Source organism: Mobula hypostoma, chromosome 28 (genome assembly GCF_963921235.1).
Source record: "Mobula hypostoma chromosome 28, sMobHyp1.1, whole genome shotgun sequence".
NCBI lineage: Eukaryota > Metazoa > Chordata > Chondrichthyes > Myliobatiformes > Myliobatidae > Mobula > Mobula hypostoma.
In genome coordinates this window covers 34,562,852-34,585,553 of record NC_086124.1, presented here as the reverse complement: position 1 = coordinate 34,585,553, position 22,702 = coordinate 34,562,852, and the positions used below count along the sequence as shown (strand labels likewise).

The following is a 22,702-nucleotide window of genomic DNA, read 5'->3' as shown; positions in this document are numbered from 1 at the left end:
ACCCTTGGATATCTAATTCCCAGTCATCTCCACCTTGCAACCAGGTTTCTGTAATGGCCACTAAATCATATGCCTTGGTACTGATCTGTGCCACAGGTTCACTAACCTTGTTTCTAATACTACGGGCATTTAGATAAAGTGCCTTATGCTCATTGTCCTTTCAGAATCTAGTGACCTGTGTGATTTTTGCTTTTTACTTTTATGCTCTCTACTCTTACTTTTTTCTTCACTAGCTCGAGCTTTGGTCTCTGCATCACTTCCCTCTTCTTTTCTGTGTGGGTCCCCATCCCCCTGCCATATTAGTTTAAAGCACTAGCAAACAATCTCCCTAGGACATTGGTCTGAGCCCAGCCCAGATGTAGACTGTCCGGGTGGTACCGGTCCCACCTCCCCCAGAAGCGGTTCCAATGCCCCAAGAATCTGAAACCCTCCCTCCTGCCCCACCGTTGAAGCCGCATATTCATTCTAGCTATCCTGTCATTCCAACTCCAGCTAGCACGTGGCACTGGTAATAATCCTGAGATTTATTATTAAAGACTCTCAACCCGCAGGACATGCTCTCTTCTTATTGTTACCGGCAGGTAGGAGGGACAGAAGCCTGAAGGCACCCACTCGGCGATTCAGGAACAGCTTCTTCCCCTCTGTCATCCGATTCCTAAATGGACATTGAACCCGTGAACACTACCTCATTACTTATTAAATATTATTTCTGTTTTTGCATTAGTTTAAATTTAACTATTTAATATCATACATATACTTACTACAATTGTCTTATTTATTTTATTTTTGTATATTACGGCATACTGCTGCCGGGAAGTTACCAAACTTGCTGACGTATGCCGGGGTTATTAAAGTTGATTCACAGTGAGAGGGTGGTCACTGTGATGACGGTGTAGAATTACCTCGGGACGTTCTGGGCAAGATGCACTGTTACCAATTACCAAAAGAAGTGACTGTGCTCTGCCGAGGTTTTCACTCATAAAGGTTTATGATTCTCCCACACATTCCTGCAAATTAACCCTGGCCAGAAATCTGAATGTTCTTGGAGCTGTAGATTTTGAATGGATGGAGAGGGGACAATTTTCTCCACGAGTCAATATGTATCTCCATAGTTTTGAGATCATTTAGCCTCATTTTGCTGGCTCCGTACCAGGTCATTAACTTGTTTGCTTCCTGGTGATATTTGGACTTGATGATTAGTCAGCTGACATTTGGTTTCAAAGGTACATTTAATGTCAGAGAAATGTATACAATATACACCCGAAATTCTTTTCCTTCACAACCATCCATGAAAACAGAGGAGTACCTCAAAGAATGAATGAGTTAAAATGTTAGAACCCCCCCCCAGCATAAGCAACAGCAAAGCAACAACCCCCCCTCCCCCACCAACAAAAAAAACCTTGGCACCCCCCAGCAAACACTCAAGCATCAATGAGGACACAAACTTGCAGAACCCCCAAAGACTACTTGTTCACCCAGTAATTCAACATACCACCAGCTCTCTCTCCCCCTAATGAGGGAAATAGAGATGTCCCCATTAGAGCCTGTTGCAAACTTTATCAATTTAATTGACGGATCACCGGATACGCAGTACAAGGAGAAAATGGGAGTGGGGAGAGAAAGCCATGTGGACTTCTATCAAATCTCCACTCAATCTTCTACATTCCAAAGAATAAAGTCCTAATCTATTCAATCCATCCATATAACCCAGGTCCTCCAGACCTGGCAACATCCTTGTAAATTTTCTCTGTTCCCTTTCAACCTTATTTACAGCTTCCCTGTAGGTAGGTGACAAAAATTGCGCACAATACTCCAAATTAGGCCTCACCAACATGTTTTCAACTTCAATATAACATCCCATCTCCTGTACTCATAAGCTTTCTTTATGGCCCTGTTTACTTATGGCATCATTTTCAATGAATTCCCAGATGCCTCTGTTCTACCACACTCCTCGCTGCCCTGCCATTCCCTGGGTATGAACTACTCTGGTTGGTCTACCAAAGTGCCTCACACTTATCCACGTTAAATTCCAGCTGCGAACTCTGATAGATTTCCCTGCAGCCCATACACCCTCAAACTTAATGCCATTCTCAAGTTTGTTGATCTAATTAATCTCATTGGGCATAGATGACAAACAGTGAACCCAGCATCAATCCCTGTGGCACTCCACTGGTCACAGGCCTCCAGTCAGAGAGGCACCTAGTTACTACCACTCTCTGACTTCTCCCACAAAGCCAATATCTAATCCAGTTTACTACTCATCCTGAATGCCAAGCAACTGAACCTCCTTGACCAACCTCCCACGTGGGACCTTGGCAAGTGCCTTGCTAGAGTCCAAGTAGACAACATCTACTGCCTTGCCTTCAACAACCTTCCTAGAAACTGCCTTGAAAAACTCTTTAAGATTGGCTCGACATAACCTACCATACAGGAAGCTACGCCGACTATCCCACTAAAGTGTATCACTTTACACCGCACGCTGTCGGAGCAGTGCTGCCAGGATAATCAAGGACACGACCCACAGCCAACACACTTTTCGTCCCTCTTCACTCCGGGAGAAGGCTCAGGAGCTTGAAGACTCGTACGGCCAGATTTGGGAACAGCTTCTTTCCAACTGTGATAAGATGGCTGAACGGATCCTGACCCGGATCTGGGCCGTACCCTCCAAATATCCGGACCTGCCTCTCGGTTTTTTTGCACTACCTTACTTTCCATTTTTCTATTTATGATTTATAATTTAAATTTTTAATATTTACTAATTTGAACTATTTTTAATGTAAGCACAGAATCAAATATCGCTGTGATGCTTGTATGTTCTAGTACCAATTGTTTGGCGACAATAAAGTATAAAAGTAAAGTATCCTCAATAAGTCCACATCTATCAAAATGCTCACATGTCTGACCCCTTAGAGTACCTTCCAATAACTTCCCCACATCTAATGTCAGTCTCACTGGCCTGTAAGTTCCCGGTTTAAGTATAGAACCTTTCTTAAACAGTGGAACAACAATCCTCTAACACCTTTCTTGTCACTAAGGATGATTTAAATATCTCTGCTAGAGCCCCAGCAATTTCTGCGTCCCTCCTACTGCATCTGAGGGAGCACTTATCAGGCTCTGTAGATTTATCCACCCTAATTTGCCTCAAGACAGCAAACACCTCCTCCTGCTCTGTAATCTGTATCGTGTTCATGAATTCGGTGGTGCTTTGCCTCACTTCTATAGCCTTCGTGTCCAGCTCCCCATATAGATTACCATTGTGATCTTCCAGAGGACCAATTTTGTCCCTTGCAATCCTTTTGCTCTGAACATATCTGTACAGTCCATTCAGATTCTCCTTCACCTTATATGCTAGGTCAACCTCACGTCTTCTTTTAGCCCTCCTGATTTATTTCCTAAGTGTTCTCTTCCACTTCTTGTACCCCATAAGCACTTTATTTGTTCCTTCCTGCCTATACCTGCTATGCACATCTCTTTTTGCGTAACCAGGGCCTCAATATCGCTTGAAAACCAAGGTTCCTACACCTGATGTCTTTACTTCTTATTCCGACAGGCACAAACAAGCTTTGCACTCCTAAATTAGGACTTTAGAGGACTCTGACTTTCCATTTGCCAGGAAACAGACTGTCCCAATCCACACTTGCCAGATCCTTTCTGATACCATCAATATTGGCCTCTCTCCAATTTAGAATCTCAGTCCACAGACCAGACCTCCCCTTTTCCATATTTACTTTGAAATGAATGGCATTGTGATCACTAGTATTCCCTACACAAACTTCCGTCACCTGCCCTGTCTCGTTCCTTAATAGCAGATCAAGTGTTGCACACTCTCGTGTTGGGACTTCTACGAATTAATCAAGAAAACTTTTCTGAACACATTTGAAAATTCTATCCCATGTAGTCCTTTTACAGTATATTACAGTCACAGCCAATATGTGGGAAGTTAAAATCACTTACTCTAGCTACCTGTGTTTCTTACAGCAGTCTGCTCTCTCTCTACAGATTTGTTTCTCCAAATCCCTCGGACTGTTGGGTGGTCTGTAATATAGCTCCATTAATGTGGTCATATCAGTTCCACCTCTCACACAAACTCTCCAGTCTGTCCAGACTGAGCACTTTGGTGACATATTCCTTGACTAGTAACGCAATCCTTCCTCCTTTAATCCCTCCCACTGTCACATCTAAATCAGAACCCCGGAATATTGAGCTGACAGATCTTCACAAATTGATCCAAATTAAACTGCATTTGCCATCCCTTGGCCCACCTCCCAGGTCTGTAAAGCCTGAAAACTGTCTTCAGTATCAACGACACTACCGATTTTGATGTCTTCTGCAAACTAGCATATACCGCACCACCCCGACACCACCCCCGTGCACCCCTCCTTCAGTAACAGCACTGGTGAATATGAGACGTAATGCTTCAGTACCACAGTACACACATCTGCCCCACCTGAGAAGGAACTGAGGACCCTGAGCTATAGCAATATAACACCAACACAAAAGTCACAATCTTCTTTATATAGTTTATATATTAAAAAAAACATACAAAATCGTAAATAACTCAGATTGGCAATATTCAGCGACTGTCTCTCTCACACACACACACACACACACACACAGGCAGAGAGACCCAGCATGGCACCACCTCCTTGCAGATAGTCTCTCTCACACACACACTCTCTACAGGAGAACAGTCACAGGGTTCGCTTGTACTGATGCGGTACGCACACACGTAGGTGGAGACGGCTGTGCCGATACAATGTTACAGGCATAGGGAGATAAGGGCAGAGACAATGCTAGTGCAGATTCAGTGTTTTACACACAGAGGCAGCTCAGAAGTGGGAGACTGGGGTGTCGATGAGTTCTCTCTCACACACACACACAGTTGTGGATACAGGGCATCTGGGTGCAGAGTGAGGCAGAGACAAGGAGAAACTGGGCAGCACCTGACCAATCATGGTTACCAAGGCACTGGCTCCAGATGAACAATGTAACTCACACACACACAAAAATATAGAACAATACACAGTGATATATGTCACTCCTGTGCTGGGACCCCCACAACCCCAGGGTCACTGGGCAGTGATGGGGAACAGGAACCCTGGCTGATATGCCATCCCCTCTCTCACTAACCCTGGGGTCATGGGGACGTTGATTACTGGCAATTGTAGAGGGGCTTTCAGGACAGAGGAGTTGTTGACCGTTTTAAGCAGATCGACCTGGAGGATAGGCCCACCTGAAGCAGGCACATGCTGGGAGTACAGAAACAGCAGTGAAGTGTGGGGGTGGAGTGTGAGGACGAGGACGAGGACGGTGGAAGCACAAACAAGATGTCGGGGGTGTTCGGTGGTCAGGTGGGGCGGGGGAACAGATGGACAACCTGCAGGACCCAGAGTGGAGGGTGGAGGGGAGGGGTGTTCACGGGTTACAGGGGATGGTGGGTGGAGATAGGGGGAAAAGTTGGTCTTCATTGGGACAGTGGGTGGGGACGGGGTTTCAGCTGGTGGGTGGGAGGGGATTCATTGGGTTGAAGTGGGTGTGGTAAGTGTAAAGGGGTGCGATTATAAGAACAAGGGGCTGATTTACCATGAAATGGTGGCTGGGGAACAGGAGACAGGAGGGGCCAGGGGTAAATGGGCAAGGTTTTGAGGAGAGAGGAGGGGTTAGTGGTAAAGGCTTTAATTCTGGGTGTCGGGGTGGGGTTTCTCTGGGAGAAAGGAGGGGTGGGACAAGGATAGAGGGGCAGAGTTAGTGGCAATAGAGGCTTTAGTTTTATGGCAGAGCCTGTACTGAATGGATAGAGCCTCACCAACAGGAAGTAGTTGGGGGGGAGGTGGGCATAACAGTGTGCTCCCCATCATCATTCCCAAGAGATCCACTGCCCTGAATTGTAGTTCCCCACCCCACTGACCACATAAAATGTTCTCACTACTCCCTCTGGGACCCCCGCCGGCGAACTCCACCTTGCTCTTGACCTTCGGGTCTGGGGGAGGCAGGAGGCGGAGGGGTGAAGGGGATGGGGGTAGCAGACAGGGGTGGTGGGGGTCGGATTCCCCCGGACCGGGACCGGGGGGTGAGGGCGTAGCCCACAATGAAGAAAGCCAGGCAGAGGAGATGCTGGTAGAAGTAGAGCAGGCGCCAGTGAGCCAGCGTGTCGGGCAGCGTCAGCAGCACGAAGCCAGCCGCCATGTAGTCGTAGGCACGCATCTTCCAGAACCACTGCAGCCAGCTGTAGGCGCGGAGGGGGTAGCCAGCCCCCAGGCGTGCCTGCACTCCTCGTTCCATCGCCCCCTCCGCTGCCAGGCACACCGGGATGGTCAGGAAACTCAGGTAGTATCCGGGATGCAGGCCGTGCCAGAAAGCACTGACAAACATCGTCCAGCCGATCCTGGGGGAGGGCAGAGAAAAGGGGGAGAGGAGAGAGAGGGGAAGTGTGTGGGAGAAAAAAAATAAAAGTTTTAAAACGATGAACATTCAGAGTGTTTGTGGGGAGAGAGTGAGACGGGGTGGGGGTGTAGATTGAAAGGGGAAGAAATGGCAGGGACAGTCACTGAGGGAGGTGACAGTGTCGCTGATGAAGGTGATACGGGGAGGGGTACAGTGATGGTTGTCTCCAGCGAGTGAGACTGGGGGAGACGGTAGTCTCCAGCGAGTCAGACTGGGGGAGACGGCAGTATCCGGCGAGTGAGACTGGGAGAGACGGCAGTCTCGGGCGAGTGAGACTGGGAGAGACGGCAGTCTCCGGCGAGTGAGACTGGGAGAGACGGCAGTCTCCGGCGAGTGAGACTGGGAGAGACGGCAGTCTCCGGCGAGTGAGACTGGGAGAGACGGCAGTCTCCGGCGAGTGAGACTGGGAGAGACGGCAGTCTCCGGCGAGTCAGACTGGGAGAGACGGCAGTCTCCGGCGAGTGAGACTGGGAGAGACGGCAGTCTCGGGCGAGTGAGACTGGGGGAGACGGCAGTCTCGGGCGAGTCAGACTGGTGGAGACGGCAGTCTCCGGCGAGTGAGACTGGGAGAGACGGCAGTCTCCGGCGAGTCAGACTGGGAGAGACGGCAGTCTCGGGCGAGTGAGACTGGGGGAGACGGCAGTCTCGGGCGAGTCAGGCTGGGGGAGACGGCAGTCTCGGGCGAGTGAGACTGGGGGAGACGGCAGTCTCGGGCGAGTCAGGCTGGGGGAGACGGCAGTCTCCGGCGAGTCAGGCTGGGGGAGACGGCAGTCTCGGGCGAGTCAGGCTGGGGGAGACGGCAGTCTCGGGCGAGTGAGACTGGGAGAGACGGCAGTCTCGGGCGAGTGAGACTGGGAGAGACGGCAGTCTCGGGCGAGTGAGACTGGGGGAGACGGCAGTCTCGGGCGAGTCAGGCTGGGGGAGACGGCAGTCTCCGGCGAGTCAGACTGGGAGAGACGGCAGTCTCGGGCGAGTCAGACTGGGGGAGACGGCAGTCTCGGGCGAGTCAGACTGGGGGAGACGGCAGTCTCGGGCGAGTGAGACTGGGAGAGACGGCAGTCTCCGGCGAGTGAGACTGGGAGAGACGGCAGTCTCGGGCGAGTCAGATTGGGGGAGACGGCAGTCTCCGGTGAGTCAGACTGGGAGAGACGGCAGTCTCGGGCAAGTCAGACTGGGGGAGACGGCAGTCTCCGGCGAGTGAGACTGGGAGAGACGGCAGTCTCGGGCGAGTCAGACTGGGAGAGACGGCAGTCTCCGGCGAGTGAGACTGGGAGAGACGGCAGTCTCGGGCGAGTCAGGCTGGGGGAGACGGCAGTCTAGGGCAAGTGAGACTGGGAGAGACGGCAGTCTCGGGCGAGTGAGACTGGGGGAGACGGCAGTCTCGGGCGAGTCAGGCTGGGGGAGACGGCAGTCTCGGGCAAGTGAGACTGGGAGAGACGGCAGTCTCGGGCGAGTGAGACTGGGAGAGACGGCAGTCTCGGGCGAGTGAGACTGGGAGAGACGGCAGTCTCGGGCGAGTCAGACTGGTGGAGACGGCAGTCTCCAGCGAGTGAGACTGGGAGAGACGGCAGTCTCGGGCGAGTCAGATTGGGGGAGACGGCAGTCTCCGGCGAGTCAGACTGGGAGAGACGGCAGTCTTCGGCGAGTCAGACTGGGAGAGACGGCAGTCTCGGGCGAGTCAGATTGGGGGAGACGGCAGTCTCCGGCGAGTGAGACTGGGAGAGACGGCAGTCTCCGGCGAGTGAGACTGGGAGAGACGGCAGTCTCGGGCGAGTCAGACTGGGAGAGACGGCAGTCTCGGGCGAGTGAGACTGGGAGAGACGGCAGTATCCGGCGAGTGAGACTGGGAGAGACGGCAGTCTCGGGCGAGTCAGACTGGGGGAGACGGCAGTCTCGGGCGAGTGAGACTGGGAGAGACGGCAGTCTCCGGCGAGTCAGACTGGGAGAGACGGCAGTCTCGGGCGAGTCAGATTGGGGGAGACGGCAGTCTCGGGCAAGTGAGACTGGGAGAGACGGCAGTCTCTGGCGAGTGAGACTGGGGGAGACGGCAGTCTCGGGCGAGTGAGACTGGGGGAGACGGCAGTCTCGGGCGAGTGAGACTGGGGGAGACGGCAGTCTCCGGCGAGTGAGACTGGGAGAGACGGCAGTCTCGGGCGAGTGATACTGGGAGAGACGGCAGTCTCCGGCGAGTGAGACTGGGGGAGACGGCAGTCTCCGGCGAGTGAGACTGGGAGAGACGGCAGTCTCGGGCGAGTGATACTGGGAGAGACGGCAGTCTCGGGCGAGTGAGACTGGGGGAGACGGCAGTCTCCGGCGAGTGAGACTGGGGGAGACAGCAGTCTCCGGCGAGTGAGACTGGGAGAGACGGCAGTCTCGGGCGAGTGATACTGGGAGAGACGGCGGTCTCGGGCGAGTCAGGCTGGGGGAGACGGCAGTCTCGGGCGAGTCAGACTGGGGGAGACGGCAGTCTGCAGTCAGCACCGTCGTCAATTGGACAGTGGGCACTCACCTCAGCAGCTTGGCCTTGACGGGGGCACGGTGATAGATGTACGTGGCCAGCCACCACTGTACCGTCATGTTCCAATATTTCATCCCATCCTTGACGCTGCTGCAGAAGTCCGTGTTGTACGGGTCAATGTTACGGATTGTCTCGTAGTCGTAATCCTGTGGCTCGCTACATGGAGGGAGACAGACCAGACAGGGCGTCAGCAAGCAGTGGGTGGGGGTTGTTTGTTTGGCACTATTCCATCAGATAAGGATCTGGGGAGTCTTACAGAACCAAAGGACCCAGGAGTTCCCTGAAACACAGAAACACAGAAAGCCTACAGCACAATACAGGCCCTTCAGCCCACAATGCTGTACTGAACATGTACTTACTTTAGAAATTACCTAGGTTTACCCATAGCCCTCTATTATTCTGAGCTCCATGTAGCCATCTAGGAGCCTCTTAAAAGACCCTATCGTATCCGCCTCCACCAACGTCGCCAGCAGCCCATTCCACGCACTCACTACTCTCTGCGTAAAAAACTTACCGCTGACATCTCCTCTGTACCTACTTCCAAGCACCTTAAAACTGTGCCCTCTCCTGTTAGCCATTTCAGCCTCTGACTATCCACACGATCAATGCGTCTCATCATCTGACACACCTCTATCAGGCCATCTCTCATCCTCCATCGCTCCAAGGAGAAAAGGCCGAGTTCACTCAACCTATTCTCATAAGGCATGCTCCCCAGTCCAGGCAACATCCTTGTAAATCTCCTCTGCACCCTTTCTATCATTTCCACATCCTTCCTGTAGTGAGGTGACCAGAACTGAGCACAGCACTCCAAGTGGGGTCTGACCGGGGTCCTCTCAGCTCTTAAACATGCAGAATATTCTAAATGAAAGTGGAGTCACAGGTAGACAGGGACCCTGGGGAGTGTTGTAGAACAGTGTGACCCAGGGGTATGGGGACATGGTTCCCTGAAAGTGGAGTCACAGGTAGACAGGGACCCTGGGGAGTGTTGTAGAACACTGTGACCCAGGGGTACAGGGACATGGTTCCCTGAAAGTGGAGTCGCAGGTAGACAGGGACCCTGGGGAGTGTTGTAGAACAGTGTGACCCAGGGGTACGGGGACATGGTTCCCTGAAAGTGGAGTCACAGGTAGACAGGGACCCTGGGGAGTGTTGTATAACAGTGTGACCCTGGGGTACAGGGACATGGTTCCCTGAAAGTGGAGTCACAGGTAGACAGGGCGGTGAAGAAGATGTTTGCCACGCTGGCCTTCAGCAGTCAGGGCACTGAGTACAGGAGTTGGGACGTTATGTTGCAGTTGTACAAGACGTTGGTGAGGCCGCACTTGGAGTATTGTGTTCAGTCCTGGTCACCCTGCTGTAGGAAAGATGCCATTGAGCTGGAAAGAATGCAGAGATTTACGAGGATATTACTGGGGCTCGAGAGACTGAGTTATGGAGAGAGGTTGGACAGGTTGGAACTTTATTCCTTGGAGTGTAGGAGACTGAGGGGTGACCTTACAGAGATGTATAAAACCACCAGGGGCACAGATATGGTGAATGTGCACAGTGTTTTTCCCCAGGGCTGGGCAATCAAGAACCAGAGGGCACAGGTTTAAGGTGAGAGGGGAGAGAGATTCAATAGGGGCCCGAGGGGCAACTGTTTCACCCAGAGGGTGGTCCGTCTATGGAACGAGCTGCCAGAGGAAGTGGCTGAGGCTGGAACATTAACAGCATTTAAAACACGGACAGGTACATGGATAGGAAGGTTTTCGAGGGATACAGGCCACATCTGGGCTGCTGGACTCCTAAGAATGATATGGAGTCTTTGAAGAGGTTCACCAAGATGTTGTCTGGATTAGAGGGCGTGAGCTACAAGGAGAGGCTGGACAAACTTGGGTTGTTTTCTCCGGAGTGGCAGTGGCTGAGGGGAGACCTGACAGAGGTTTCTAAGATTATGAGATTATAGAGTAGACAGACGATATCTGTTCCCCCAGAATGGAAATGTCTAATACCAGAGGGCACGCATTTCAGGTGAGAAGGGGAAAATTCAAAGGACATGTGAGGGGCAGATTTTCTTTTTTACACAGAGACGAGTAGGTGTCTGGAACATGATGCCCGGGTCGGTGGGGAAGGCAGATACAATAGAGGTGTATAAGAGGCTCTGAGGCACACATGTACGTGCAGAGAATGAGGGAGATGGTCACTCTATACAGGGAACGGAGGGAGATGGTCACTCTATACAGGGAACGGAGGGAGATGGTCACTCTATACAGGAAACGGAGGGAGATGGTCACTCTATACAGGGAACGGAGGGAGATGCTCACTCTATACAGGAAACGGAGGGAGATGGTCACTCTATACAGGGAACGGAGGGAGATGGTCACTCTATACAGGAAACGGAGGGAGATGGTCACTCTATACAGGGAACGGAGGGAGATGGTCACTCTATACAGGGAACGGAGGGAGATGGCCACTCTATATAGGGAACGGAGGGAGATGGACATTATGTACGGGGAACAGAGAGAGAGATGGACATTGTGTATGGGGAATGGAGAGAGATGGACATTGTGTATGGGAAATGGAGGGAGATGGCCACTCTATACAGGAAACGGAGGGAGATGGACATTGTGTATGGGGAACAGAGAGAGAGATGGTCATTGTGTATGGGGAATGGAGAGAGATGGACATGGTGTACGGGGAACAGAGAGAGAGATGGACATTGTGTATGGGGAACGGAGGGAGATGGCCACTCTATACAGGGAACAGAGGGAGATGGACATTGTGTATGGGGAATAGAGGGAGTGTGATGCTAACCAGAACGGGGCACAACACTGCAGTGCAACGCAGTGCAAATCATAACCAATGCAGCGTAATCTCCAAACCCAGTAGGACACGACAACGGAGCGCAAGTACCAACCCCAACAGAACATGACGCCCAACTTCAATGGTGCGAGAATTACCAGCGCAATGGGGCACGAATCACCACTCCATGGGGCGTGAATCACCACCCCAACGGGGCGCAAATCACCACCCCAATGGGGAGCGAATCATGGTCCCGATGGAACGAGACGCCAGACCCCAACAGGGTGTGACGCTCTATTCCAATGGTGTGCGACACCCGACCGTAATGGAGCGCGACCCTTGACACAAATGGGGCCAGACCACTGACCCCCTCACCCTGAGAGCGCATCCTGACCTGTCAGTGTAGCTGGGATTGGTGGGTCCGTTTCCTGGTCGCGAGCGGGCAGACACCGGGTACGCCCCAAGCCCAGAGGCGATACACGCTCCCTCGGCAAAGGTCCAGGCCACATAGAAGCGTAGGCGGAACGTCAGGAAGAGGGCGGCCGTGTAGAGCAGAGCGTAGGCAAAGCTGCTGCGGGCAAAGTCGGCCGTGCGGACGAAGTCCAGTGGGAAAAGGTGGGAGAAAAGCAGGAATGCCAGCCCATAGAGTGGGGCCAGTGACAGGCGATGGAGCAGAGGATGCCAGCTCGGAACGTGAGGCAGGTGGGAATTCTGCACCCAGTCACGGTATGTCCGGTAGCGGTAGAACGGCCCTGTGGGGGGAGGGAGACCGTTAGAGGGGGGAGAGAATGAGATAGGGGAGGGAATGAGAAAGGGGAGGGGAGAGAAAGGTGGAAAGACAGAAAGGACGGGGAGTGCAGAGAAGAGGGGAAAGAGAAAGGGGGGAGAGCGGAGGGGAAAGAGAAAGGGGAGGGGAGAGGGAAAAGGAGGGGCTGGAGGGGGTTGAGGGGGGTGGAGGGCATAGGCGGCGGGGAGGAGGGGGAGGGCGGGGGAGTGCGGGGAGGGGCACAGGGGGAGGGTGGGTTGGGTGGGCATGGAGAGGGGTTGATGGAGGTGAAGGAGCGAAGGGTGTGGGGGGATGAGAGGGTGGGTGGGGGTGGAGAGGGGTGAGGGGGTGTGGGTGGATGAGAGGGTGGGTGGGGGTGGAGAGGGGTGAGGGGATGTGGGGGGATGAGAGGGTGGGTAGAGGTGGAGAGGAGGGGATGTGGGGGGATGAGAGGGTGGGTGGGGTTGGAGAGGAGGGGTGTGGGGGGATGAGAGGGTGGGTGGGGGTGGAGAGGAGGGGTGTGGGGGGATGAGTGGGTGAGTGGGGTTGGAGAGGAGGGGTGTGGGGGGATGAGAGGGTGGGTAGGGGTGGAGTGGGGTAAGGGGATGTGGGGGATGAGAGGGTGGGTGGGGCTGGAGAGGAGGGGTGTGGGGGGATGAGAGGGTGAGTGGGGGTGAGGGGATGGGGGGATGAGAGGGTGGGTGGTGGTGGAGAGGAGGGGTGTGGGGGATGAGAGGGTGGTTGGGGTGGAGAGGAGGGGTGTGGGGGGATGAGAGGGTGGGTAGGGGTGGAAAGGGTATGTGGGGGTTGTGGGGTGATGAGGGGATGGGTGAGGGTGGAGAGGAGGGGTGTTGGGGGATGAGAGGGTAGGTGGGGGTGGAGAGAGGTGAGGGGGTGTGGGGGGATGAGAGGGTGGGTGGGGTGGAGAGGGGTGAGGGGGTGTGGGGTGATGAGAGGGTGGGAGGGGTGGAGAGGAGGGGTGTGGGGGGATGAGAGGGCGGGTGAGGGTGGAGAGGAGGAGTGTGGGGTGATGAGAGGGTGGGTAGGGGTGGAGAGGAGGGGTGTGGGGGATGAGAAGGTGGGTGGGGGTGGAGAGGAGGGGTGTGGGGGGATGAGAGGGTGGATGGAGGTGGAGAGGAGGGGTGTGGGGGGATGAGAGGGTGGGTGGGGGTGGAGAGGAGGGGTGTGGGGGGATGAGAGGGTGGGTAGGGGTGGAGTGGGGTAAGGGGATGCGGGGGGATGAGAGGGTGGGTGGGGCTGGAGAGGAGGGGTGTGGGGGGATGAGAGGGTGGATGAGGGTGGAGAGGAGGGGTGTGGGGGATGAGAGGGTGAGTGGGGGTGAGGGGATGGGGGGATGAGAGGGTGGTTGGGGTGGAGAGGAGGGGTGTGGGGGGATGAGAGGGTGGGTAGGGGTGGAGAGGGTATGTGGGGGTTGTGGGGTGATGAGGGGATGGGTGGGGGTGGAGAGGAGGGGTGTTGGGGGATGAGAGGGTGGGTTGGGGTGGAGAGGAGGGGTGTGGGGGGATGAGAGGGTGGGTGGGGGTGGAGAGAGGTGAGGGGGTGTGGGGTGATGAGAGGGTGGGTGGGGGTGGAGAGCAGGGGTGTGGGGTGATGAGAGGGTGGGTAGGGGTGGAGAGCAGGGGTGTGGGGTGATGAGAGGGTGGGTAGGGGTGGAGAGGAGGGGTGTGGTGGATGAGAGGGTGGGTGGAGGTGGAGAGGAGGGGTGTGGGGGGATGAGAGGGTGGGTGGGGGTGTAGAGGAGGGGTGTGGGGGGATGAGAGGGTGGGTAGGGGTGGGGAGGGGTGAGGGGATGTGGGGTGATGAGTTGGTGGGTGGGGGTGGAGAGGGGTGAGGGGATGTGGGGGGATGAGAGGGTGGGTGGGGGTGGAGAGGGGTGAGGGGGTGTGGGGGATGAGAGGGTGGGTGGGGTGGAGAGGAGGGGTGTGGGGGGATGAGAGGGTGGGTGGGGTGGAGAGGAGGGGTGTGGGGGGATGAGAGGGTGGGTAGGGGTGGAGAGGAGGGGTGTGGTGGATGAGAGGTTGGGTGGAGGTGGAGAGGAGGGGTGTGGGGGGATGAGAGGGTGGGTGGGGGTGTAGAGGAGGGGTGTGGGGGGATGAGAGGGTGGGTAGGGGTGGGGAGGGGTGAGGGGATGTGGGGTGATGAGTTGGTGGGTGGGGGTGGAGAGGGGTGAGGGGATGTGGGGGGATGAGAGGGTGGGTGGGGGTGGAGAGGGGTGAGGGGGTGTGGGGGATGAGAGGGTGGGTGGGGTGGAGAGGAGGGGTGTGGGGGGATGAGAGGGTGGGTGGGGTGGAGAGGAGGGGTGTGGGGGGATGAGAGGGTGGGTAGGGGTGTGGGGATGTGAGGTGATGAGTTGGTGGGTGGGGGTGGAGAGGGGTGAGGGGATGTGGGGGATGAGAGGGTGGGTGGGGGTGGAGAGGGGTGAGGGGGTGTGGGGGGATGAGAGGGTGGGTGGGCTGGAGAGGAGGGGTGTGGGGGATGAGAGGGTGGGTGGGGGTGGAGAGGAGGGGTGTGGGGAGATGAGTGGGTGGGTGGGGGTGGAGAGGGGTGAGGGGGTGTGGGGGGATGAGAGGGTGGGTGGGGGTGGAGAGGGGTGAGGGTATGTGGGGGGATGAGTGGGTGGGTGGGAGTGGAGGGGGTTAGGGGGTGTTGGGTGATGAGAGGGTGGGTAGGGGTGAAGAGTGGTGAGGGGGTGTGGGGGGATGAGAGGGTGGGTGGGGGCGGAGAGGAGGGGTGTTGGGGGATGAGAGGTGGGTAGGGGTGGAGAGGAGGGGTGTGGAGGTTGAGAGGGTGGGTGGTGGTGGAGAGGAGGGGTGTGGGGGGATGAGAGGGTGGGTGGGGGTGGAGAGGAGGGGTGTGGGGGGATGAGAGGGTGGGTGGGGTGGAGAGGAGGGGTGTGGGGGGATGAGAGGGTGGGTGGGGTGGAGAGGAGGGGTGTGGGGGATGAGAGGGTGGGTGGGGGTGGAGAGGAGGGGTGTGGGGGATGAGAGGGTGGGAGGGGGTGGAGAGGGGTGAGGGGGTGTGGGGGGATGAGAGGGTGGGTGGGGTTGGAGAGGAGGGGTGTGGGGGGATGAGAGGGTGGGTAGGGGTGGAGGGGGTAAAGGAATTGGGGGGATGAGAGGGTGGGTGGGGCTGGAGAGGAGGGGTGTGGGGGGATGAGAGGGTGGGTGGGGGTGGAGAGGAGGGGTGTGGGGGGATGAGAGGGTGGGTGGGGTGGAGAGGAGGGGTGTGGGGGGATGAGTGGGTGGGTAGGGGTGGGGAGGGGTGAGGGGATGTGAGGTGATGAGTTGGTGGGTGGGGGTGGAGAGGGGTGAGGGGATGTGGGGGGATGAGAAGGTGGGTGGGGGTGGAGAGGGGTGAGGGAGTGTGGGGGGATGAGAGGGTGGGTGGGCTGGAGAGGAGGGGTGTGGGGGGATGAGAGGGTGGGTGGTGGTGGAGAGGAGGGGTGTGGGGGGATGAGAGGGTGGGTGGGGGTGGAGAGGGGAGAGGGTATGTGGGGGGATGAGTGGGTCGGTGGGAGTGGAGGGGGTTGGGGGTGTCGGGTGATGAGAGGGTGGGAGAGTGGTGAGGGGTGTGGGGGGATGAGAGGTTGGGTGGGGGTGGAGAGGAGGGGTGTGGGGTGATGAGTGGGTGGGTAGGGGTGGAGAGGAGGGCTGTGGGGGGATGAGAGGGTGGGTGGGGGTGGAGAGGAGGGGTGTGGGGTGATGAGTTAGTGGGTGGGGGTGGAGAGGGGTGAGGGGATGTGGGGGGATGAGAGGGTGGGTGGGGGTGGAGAGGAGGGGTGTGGGGGGATGAGAGGGCGGGTTGGGGTGGAGAGGAGGGGTGTGGGGGGATGAGAGGGTGGGTGGGGGTGGAGAGGAGGGGTGTGGGGGGATGAGAGGGTGGGTGGGGGTGGAGAGGAGGGGTGTGGGGGGATGAGAGGGTGGGTGGAGGTGGAGAGGAGGGGTGTGGGGGGATGAGAGGGTGGGTGGAGGTGGAGAGGAGGGCTGTGGGGGGAGAGAGAGGGTGGGTGGGGGTGGAGAGGAGGGGTGTGGGGGGATGAGAGGGTGGGTACGGGTGTGGAGGGGTGAGGGGATGTGGGGTGATGAATTGGTGGGTGGGGGTGGAGAGGGGTGATGGAATGTGGGGGGATGAGAGGGTGGGTGGGGGTGGAGAGGGGTGAGGGGGTGTGGGGGGATGAGAGGGTGGGTGGGGTGGAGAGGAGGGGTGTGGGGGGATGAGAGGGTGGGAGGGGGTGGATCGGAGGGGATGTGGGGTGATGAGAGGGTGGGTGGGGGTGGAGAGGGGTGAGGGGGTGTGGGGGGATGAGAGGGTGGGTGGGGTGGAGAGGAGGGGTGTGGGGGGATGAGAGGGTGGGAGGGGGTGGAGAGGAGGGGATGTGGGGGGATGAGAGGGTGGGTGGGGGTGGAGAGGAGGGGTGTGGGGTGATGAGAGGGTGGGTGGGGTGGAGAGGGGTGAGGGGATGTGGGGGGATGAGTGGGTGGGGGGGAGTGGAGGGGGTTAGGGGGTGTCGGGTGATGAGAGGGTGGGTAGGGGTGGAGAGTGGTGAGGGGGTGTGGGGGGATGAGAGGGTGGGTGGGGGTGGAGAGGAGGGGTGTGGGGTGATGAGTGGGTGGGTAGGGGTGGAGAGGAGGGCTGTGGGGGGATGAGAGGGTGGGTGGGGGTGGAGAGGAGGGGTGTGGGGGGATGAGAGGGTGGGTGGAGGTGGAGAGGAGGGGTGTTGGGGGATGAGAGGGTGGGTGGGGGTGGAGAGGAGGGATGTGGGGGGATGAGAGGGTGGGTACGGGTGTGGAGGGGTGAGGGGATGTGGGGTGATGAGTTGGTGGGTGGGGGTGGAGAGGGGTGAGGGAATGTGGGGGGATGAGAGGGTGGGTGGGGGTGGAGAGGGGTGAGGGGGTGTGGGGGGATGAGAGGGTGGGTGGGGTGGAGAGGGGTGAGGGGGTGTGGGGGGATGAGTGGGTGTGGAGAGGAGGGGTGTGGGGGATGAGAGGGTGGGTGGGGTGGAGAGGAGGGGTGTGGGGTGATGAGAGGGTGGGTTGTGGTGGAGAGGAGGGGTGTGGGGGGATGAGAGGGTGGGTGGGGGTGGAGAGGAGGGGTGTGGGGGGATGAGAGGGTGGGTTGTGGTGGAGAGGAGGGGTGTGGGGGGATGAGAGGGTGGGTGGGGGTGGAGAGGAGGGGTGTGGGGGGATGAGAGGGTGGGTGGGGTGGAGAGGAGGGGTGTGGGGGGATGAGAGGGTGGGTGGGGTGGAGAGGAGGGGTGTGGGGGATGAGAGGGTGGGTGGGGGTGGAGAGGAGGGGTGGGGGTGGAGAGGAGGGGTGTGGGGGATGAGAGGGTGGGAGGGGGTGGAGTGGGGTGAGGGGGTGTGGGGGGATGAGAGTGTGGGTAGGGGTGGAGGGGGGTAAAGGAATTGGGGGGATGAGAGGGTGGGTGGGGCTGGAGGGAGGGGTGTGGGGGGATGAGAGGGTGGGCGGGGGTGGAGAGGAGGGGTGTGGGGGGATGAGAGGGTGGGTGGGGTGGAGAGGAGGGGTGTGGGGGGATGAGAGGGTGGGAGGGGGTGGAGAGGGGTGAGGGGATGTGGGGTGATGAGTTGGTGGGTAGGGGTGGAGAGGGGTGAGGGGATGTGGGGGGATGAGAGGGTGGGTGGGGCTGGAGAGGAGGGGTGTGGGGGATGAGAGGGTGGGTGGGGGTGGAGAGGAGGGGTGGGGGTGGAGAGGAGGGGTGTGGGGGATGAGAGGGTGGGAGGGGGTGGAGTGGGGTGAGGGGGTGTGGGGGGATGAGAGGGTGGGTAGGGGTGGAGGGGGGTAAAGGAATTGGGGGGATGAGAGGGTGGGTGGGGCTGGAGGGAGGGGTGTGGGGGGATGAGAGGGTGGGCGGGGGTGGAGAGGAGGGGTGTGGGGGGATGAGAGGGTGGGTGGGGTGGAGAGGAGGGGTGTGGGGGGATGAGAGGGTGGGTACGGGTGTGGAGGGGTGAGGGGATGTGGGGTGATGAGTTGGTGGGTAGGGGTGGAGAGGGGTGAGGGGATGTGGGGGGATGAGAGGGTGGGTGGGGGTGGAGAGGAGGTGTGTGGGTGGGTGGGGGTGGAGAGGGGTGAGGGGGTGTAGGGGGATGAGAGGGTGGGTGGGGGTGGAGAGGGGTGAGGGGGTGTGGGGGGTTGAAAGGGTGGGTGGGGGTGGAGAGGAGGGATGTGGGGGGATGAGAGAGTGGGTAGGGGTGGAGGGGTGAGGGGGTGTGGGGGGATGAGGGGGTGGGAGGGGGTGTAGAGGAGGGGTGTGGGGGGATGAGAGGGTGGGAGGGGGTGGAGAGGAGGGGTGTGGGGGTGGAGAGGAGGGGATGTGGGGTGATGAGAGGGTGGGTGGGGGTGGAGAGGGGTGAGGGGATGTGGGGAGATGAGAGGGTGGGTGGGGGTGGAGAGGGGTGAGGGGGTGTGGGGGGATGAGAGGGTGGGTGGGGTGGAGAGGAGGGGTGTGGGGGGATGAGAGGGTGGGTGGGGGTGGAGAGGAGGGGTGTGGGGTGATGAGAGGGTGGGTGGCGGTGAATGGGTGTGATGGGGAAGATGAGAGAGGTGGTGGTGGAGGGTGTGTGGGGTGATGAGTGGGTGGGTGGGGGTGGAGAGGGGTGAGGGGGTGTGGGGGGATGAGAGGGTGGTTGGGGTGGAGAGGAGGGGTGAGGGGTGATGGTGGGATGGGTGGGGGTGGAGAGGAGGGGTGTGGGGGGATGAGAGGGTGGGTAGGGGTGGAGAGGGGTGAGGGGGTGTGGGGGGATGAGAGGGTGGGAGGGGGTGGAGAGGAGGGGTGTGGGGGGATGAGAGGGTGGGTGGGGGTGGAGAGGAGGGGTGTGGGGGGATGAGAGGGTGGGTAGGGGTGGAGAGGGGTGAGGGGGTGTGGGGGGGATGAGAGGGTGGGTGGGGGTGGAGAGGAGGGGTGTGGGGGGATGAGTGGGTGTGGAGAGGAGGTGTGTGGGGTGATGAGAGGGTGGGTGGGGGTGGAGAGGGGTGAGGGGGTGTGGGGGCATGAGAGGGTGGGTGGGGGTGGAGAGGGGTGAGGGGGTGTGGGGGGTTGAAAGGGTGGGTGGGGGTGGAGAGGAGGGATGTGGGGGGATGAGAGGGTGGGTAGGGGTGGAGCGGTGAGGGGGTGTGGGGGGATGAGAGGGTGGGAGGGGGTGTAGAGGAGGGGTGTGGGGGGATGAGAGGGTGGGAGGGGGTGGAGAGGAGGGGTGTGGGGGTGGAGAGGAGGGGATGTGGGGTGATGAGAGGGTGGGTGGGGGTGGAGAGGGGTGAGGGGATGTGGGGAGATGAGAGGGTGGGTGGGGGTGGAGAGGAGTGAGGGGGTGTGGGGGGATGAGAGGGTGGGTGGGGTGTGGGGGGATGAGAGGGTGGGTGGGGGTGGAGAGGAGGGGTGTGGGGTGATGAGAGTGTGGGTGGGGGTGGAGAGGGGTGTGGGGGGATGAGAGGGTGGGTTGGGGTGGAGAGGGGTGAGGGGGTGTGGGGGGTTGAGAGGGTGGGTGGGGGTGGAGAGGAGGGATGTTGGGGGATGAGAGGGTGGGTAGGGGTGGAGAGGAGTGAGGGGGTGTGGGGGGATGAGAGGGTGGGAGGGGGTGGAGAGGAGGGGTGTGGGGGGATGACAGGATGGGTGGGGTGGAGAGGAGGGGTGTGGGGGGATGAGAGGGTGGGTGGGGCTGGAGAGGAGGGGTGTGGGGGGATGAGAGGGTGGGTGGGGGTGGTGAGGGGTGTGGGGGGATGAGAGGGTGGGAGGGGGTGGAGAGGAGGGGTGTGGGGGATGAGAGGGTGGGTGGGGGTGGAGAGGAGCGGTGTGGGGGGATGAGAGGGTGGGAGGGGGTGGAGAGGAGGGGTGTGGGGGGATGAGATGGTGGGTGGGGGTGGAGAGGGGTGAGGGGTGTGGGGGGATGAGAGGGTGGGAGGGGGTGGAGAGGAGGGGTGTGGGGGGATGAGTGGGTGGGTGGCAGTGGAGAGGGTATATGGGGGTTGTGGGGTGATGGTGGGATGGGTGGGGGTGGAGAGGAGGGGTGTGGGGGGATGAGAGGGTGGGTGGGGCTGGAGAGGAGGGGTGTGGGGGGATGAGAGGGTGGGTGGGGGTGGAGAGGGGTGAGGGGTGTGGGGGGATGAGAGGGTGGGAGGGGGTGGAGAGGAGGGGTGTGGGGGGATGAGAGGGTGGGAGGGGGTGGAGAGGAGCGGTGTGGGGGGATGAGAGGGTGGGAGGGGGTGGAGAGGAGGGGGTGTGGGGGGATGAGAGGGTGGGTGGGGGTGGAGAGGGGTGAGGGGTGTGGGGGGATGAGAGGGTGGGAGGGGGTGGAGAGGAGTGGTGTGGGGGGATGAGTGGGTGGGTGGCAGTGGAGAGGGTATATGGGGGTTGTGGGGTGATGGTGGGATGGGTGGGGGTGGAGAGGAGGGGTGTGGGGGGATGAGAGGGTGAGTGGGGGTGAGGAGATGGGGGATGAGAGGGTGGTTGGGGTGGAGAGGAGGGGTGTGGGGGGATGAGAGGGTGGGTAGGGGTGGAGAGGGGTGAGGGGTGTGGGGGATGAGAGGGTGGGTGGGGGTGGAGAGGAGGGGTGTGGGGGGATGAGAGGGTGGGAGGGGGTGGAGAGGAGCGGTGTGGGGGGATGAGAGGGTGGGAGGGGGTGGAGAGGGGTGAGGGGTGTGGGGGGATGAGAGGGTGGGAGGGGGTGGAGAGGAGGGGTGTGGGGGGATGAGTGGGTGGGTGGCAGTGGAGAGGGTATATGGGGGTTGTGGGGTGATGGTGGGATGGGTGGGGGTGGAGAGGAGGGGTGTGGGGGGATGAGAGGGTGAGTGGGGGTGAGGAGATGGGGGATGAGAGGGTGGTTGGGGTGGAGAGGAGGGGTGTGGGGGGATGAGAGGGTGGGTAGGGGTGGAGAGGGGTGAGGGGTGTGGGGGATGAGAGGGTGGGTGGGGGTGGAGAGAAGGGGTGTGGGGGGATGAGAGGGTGGGTGGGGGTGGAGAGGAGGGGTGTGGGGGGATGAGGGGGTGGGTGGGGGTGGAGAGGAGGGGTGTGGGGGGATGAGAGGGTGGGAGGGGGTGGAGAGGAGGGGTGTGGGGGGATGAGTGGGTGGGTGGCAGTGGAGAGGGTATATGGGGGTTGTGGGGTGATGGGGGGGTTGGGTGGGGGTGGAGAGGAGGGGTGTGGGGGGATGAGAGGGTGGGTGGGGGGGTGGAGAGGAGGGGTGTGGGGGGATGAGAGGGTGGGTAGGGGTGGAGTGGGGTAAGGGGATGTGGGGGGATGAGAGGGTGGGTGGGGGTGGAGAGGAGGGGTGTGGGGGGATGAGAGGGTGGGAGAGGGTGGAGAGGAGGGGTGTGGGGGGATGAGAGGGTGGGTGGGGGTGGAGAGGAGGGGTGTGGGGGGATGAGAGGGTGGGAGAGGGTGGAGAGGAGGGGTGTGGGGGGATGAGAGGGTGGGTGGCAGTGGAGAGGGTATATGGGGGTTGTGGGGTGATGGGGGGGTTGGGTGGGGGTGGAGAGGAGGGGTGTGGGGGGATGAGAGGGTGGGTCGGGCTGGAGAGGGGTGAGGGGTGTGGGGGGATGAGAGGGTGGGTGGGGGTGGAGAGGAGGGGTGTGGGGGGATGAGAGGGTGGGAGAGGGTGGAGAGGAGGGGTGTGGGGGGATGAGAGGGTGGGTGGCAGTGGAGAGGGTATATGGGGGTTGTGGGGTGATGGGGGGGTTGGGTGGGGGTGGAGAGGAGGGGTGTGGGGGGATGAGAGGGTGGGTAGGGCTGGAGAGGGTTGAGGGGTGTGGGGTGATGGGGGGGTTGGGTGGAGGTGGAGAGGAGGGGTGTGGGGGGATGAGAGGGTGGGTAGGGCTGGAGAGGGGTGAGGGGTGTGGGGGATGAGAGGGTGGGTGGGGGTGGAGAGGAGGGGTGTGGGGGGATGAGAGGGTGGGTGGGGGTGGAGAGGAGGGGTGTGGGGGGATGAGAGGGTGGGTGGGGGTGGAGAGGAGGGGTGTGGGGGGATGAGAGGGTGGGAGGGGGTGGAGAGGAGGGGTGTGGGGGGATGAGTGGGTGGGTGGCAGTGGAGAGGGTATATGGGGGTTGTGGGGTGATGGGGGGGTTGGGTGGGGGTGGAGAGGAGGGGTGTGGGGGGATGAGAGGGTGGGTGGCGGTGGAGGAAGGAGAAGATGGCGTTGAGGTAGGGAGTAGGTGCCAGGGT

General features: G+C 59.5%; 1 protein-coding gene across 1 annotated transcript in view; it reads right to left on the bottom strand.

Moving 5' to 3' along the window:
- Window positions 1–1,415: 1,415 nt before the first annotated feature.
- Window positions 1,416–22,702, bottom strand: part of mboat7 (membrane bound O-acyltransferase domain containing 7) — a 43,592-nt gene continuing 22,305 nt past the window's right edge. The window contains exons 6-8 of the mRNA XM_063034874.1: window positions 12,138–12,495; window positions 8,954–9,118; window positions 1,416–6,385 (exon numbers count right to left, since the gene is read on the bottom strand). Coding sequence (XP_062890944.1) covers window positions 5,926–6,385; window positions 8,954–9,118; window positions 12,138–12,495 — 983 coding nt within the window. The 3' untranslated portion in view covers window positions 1,416–5,925. The remainder of the gene's footprint in view (window positions 6,386–8,953; window positions 9,119–12,137; window positions 12,496–22,702) is intronic.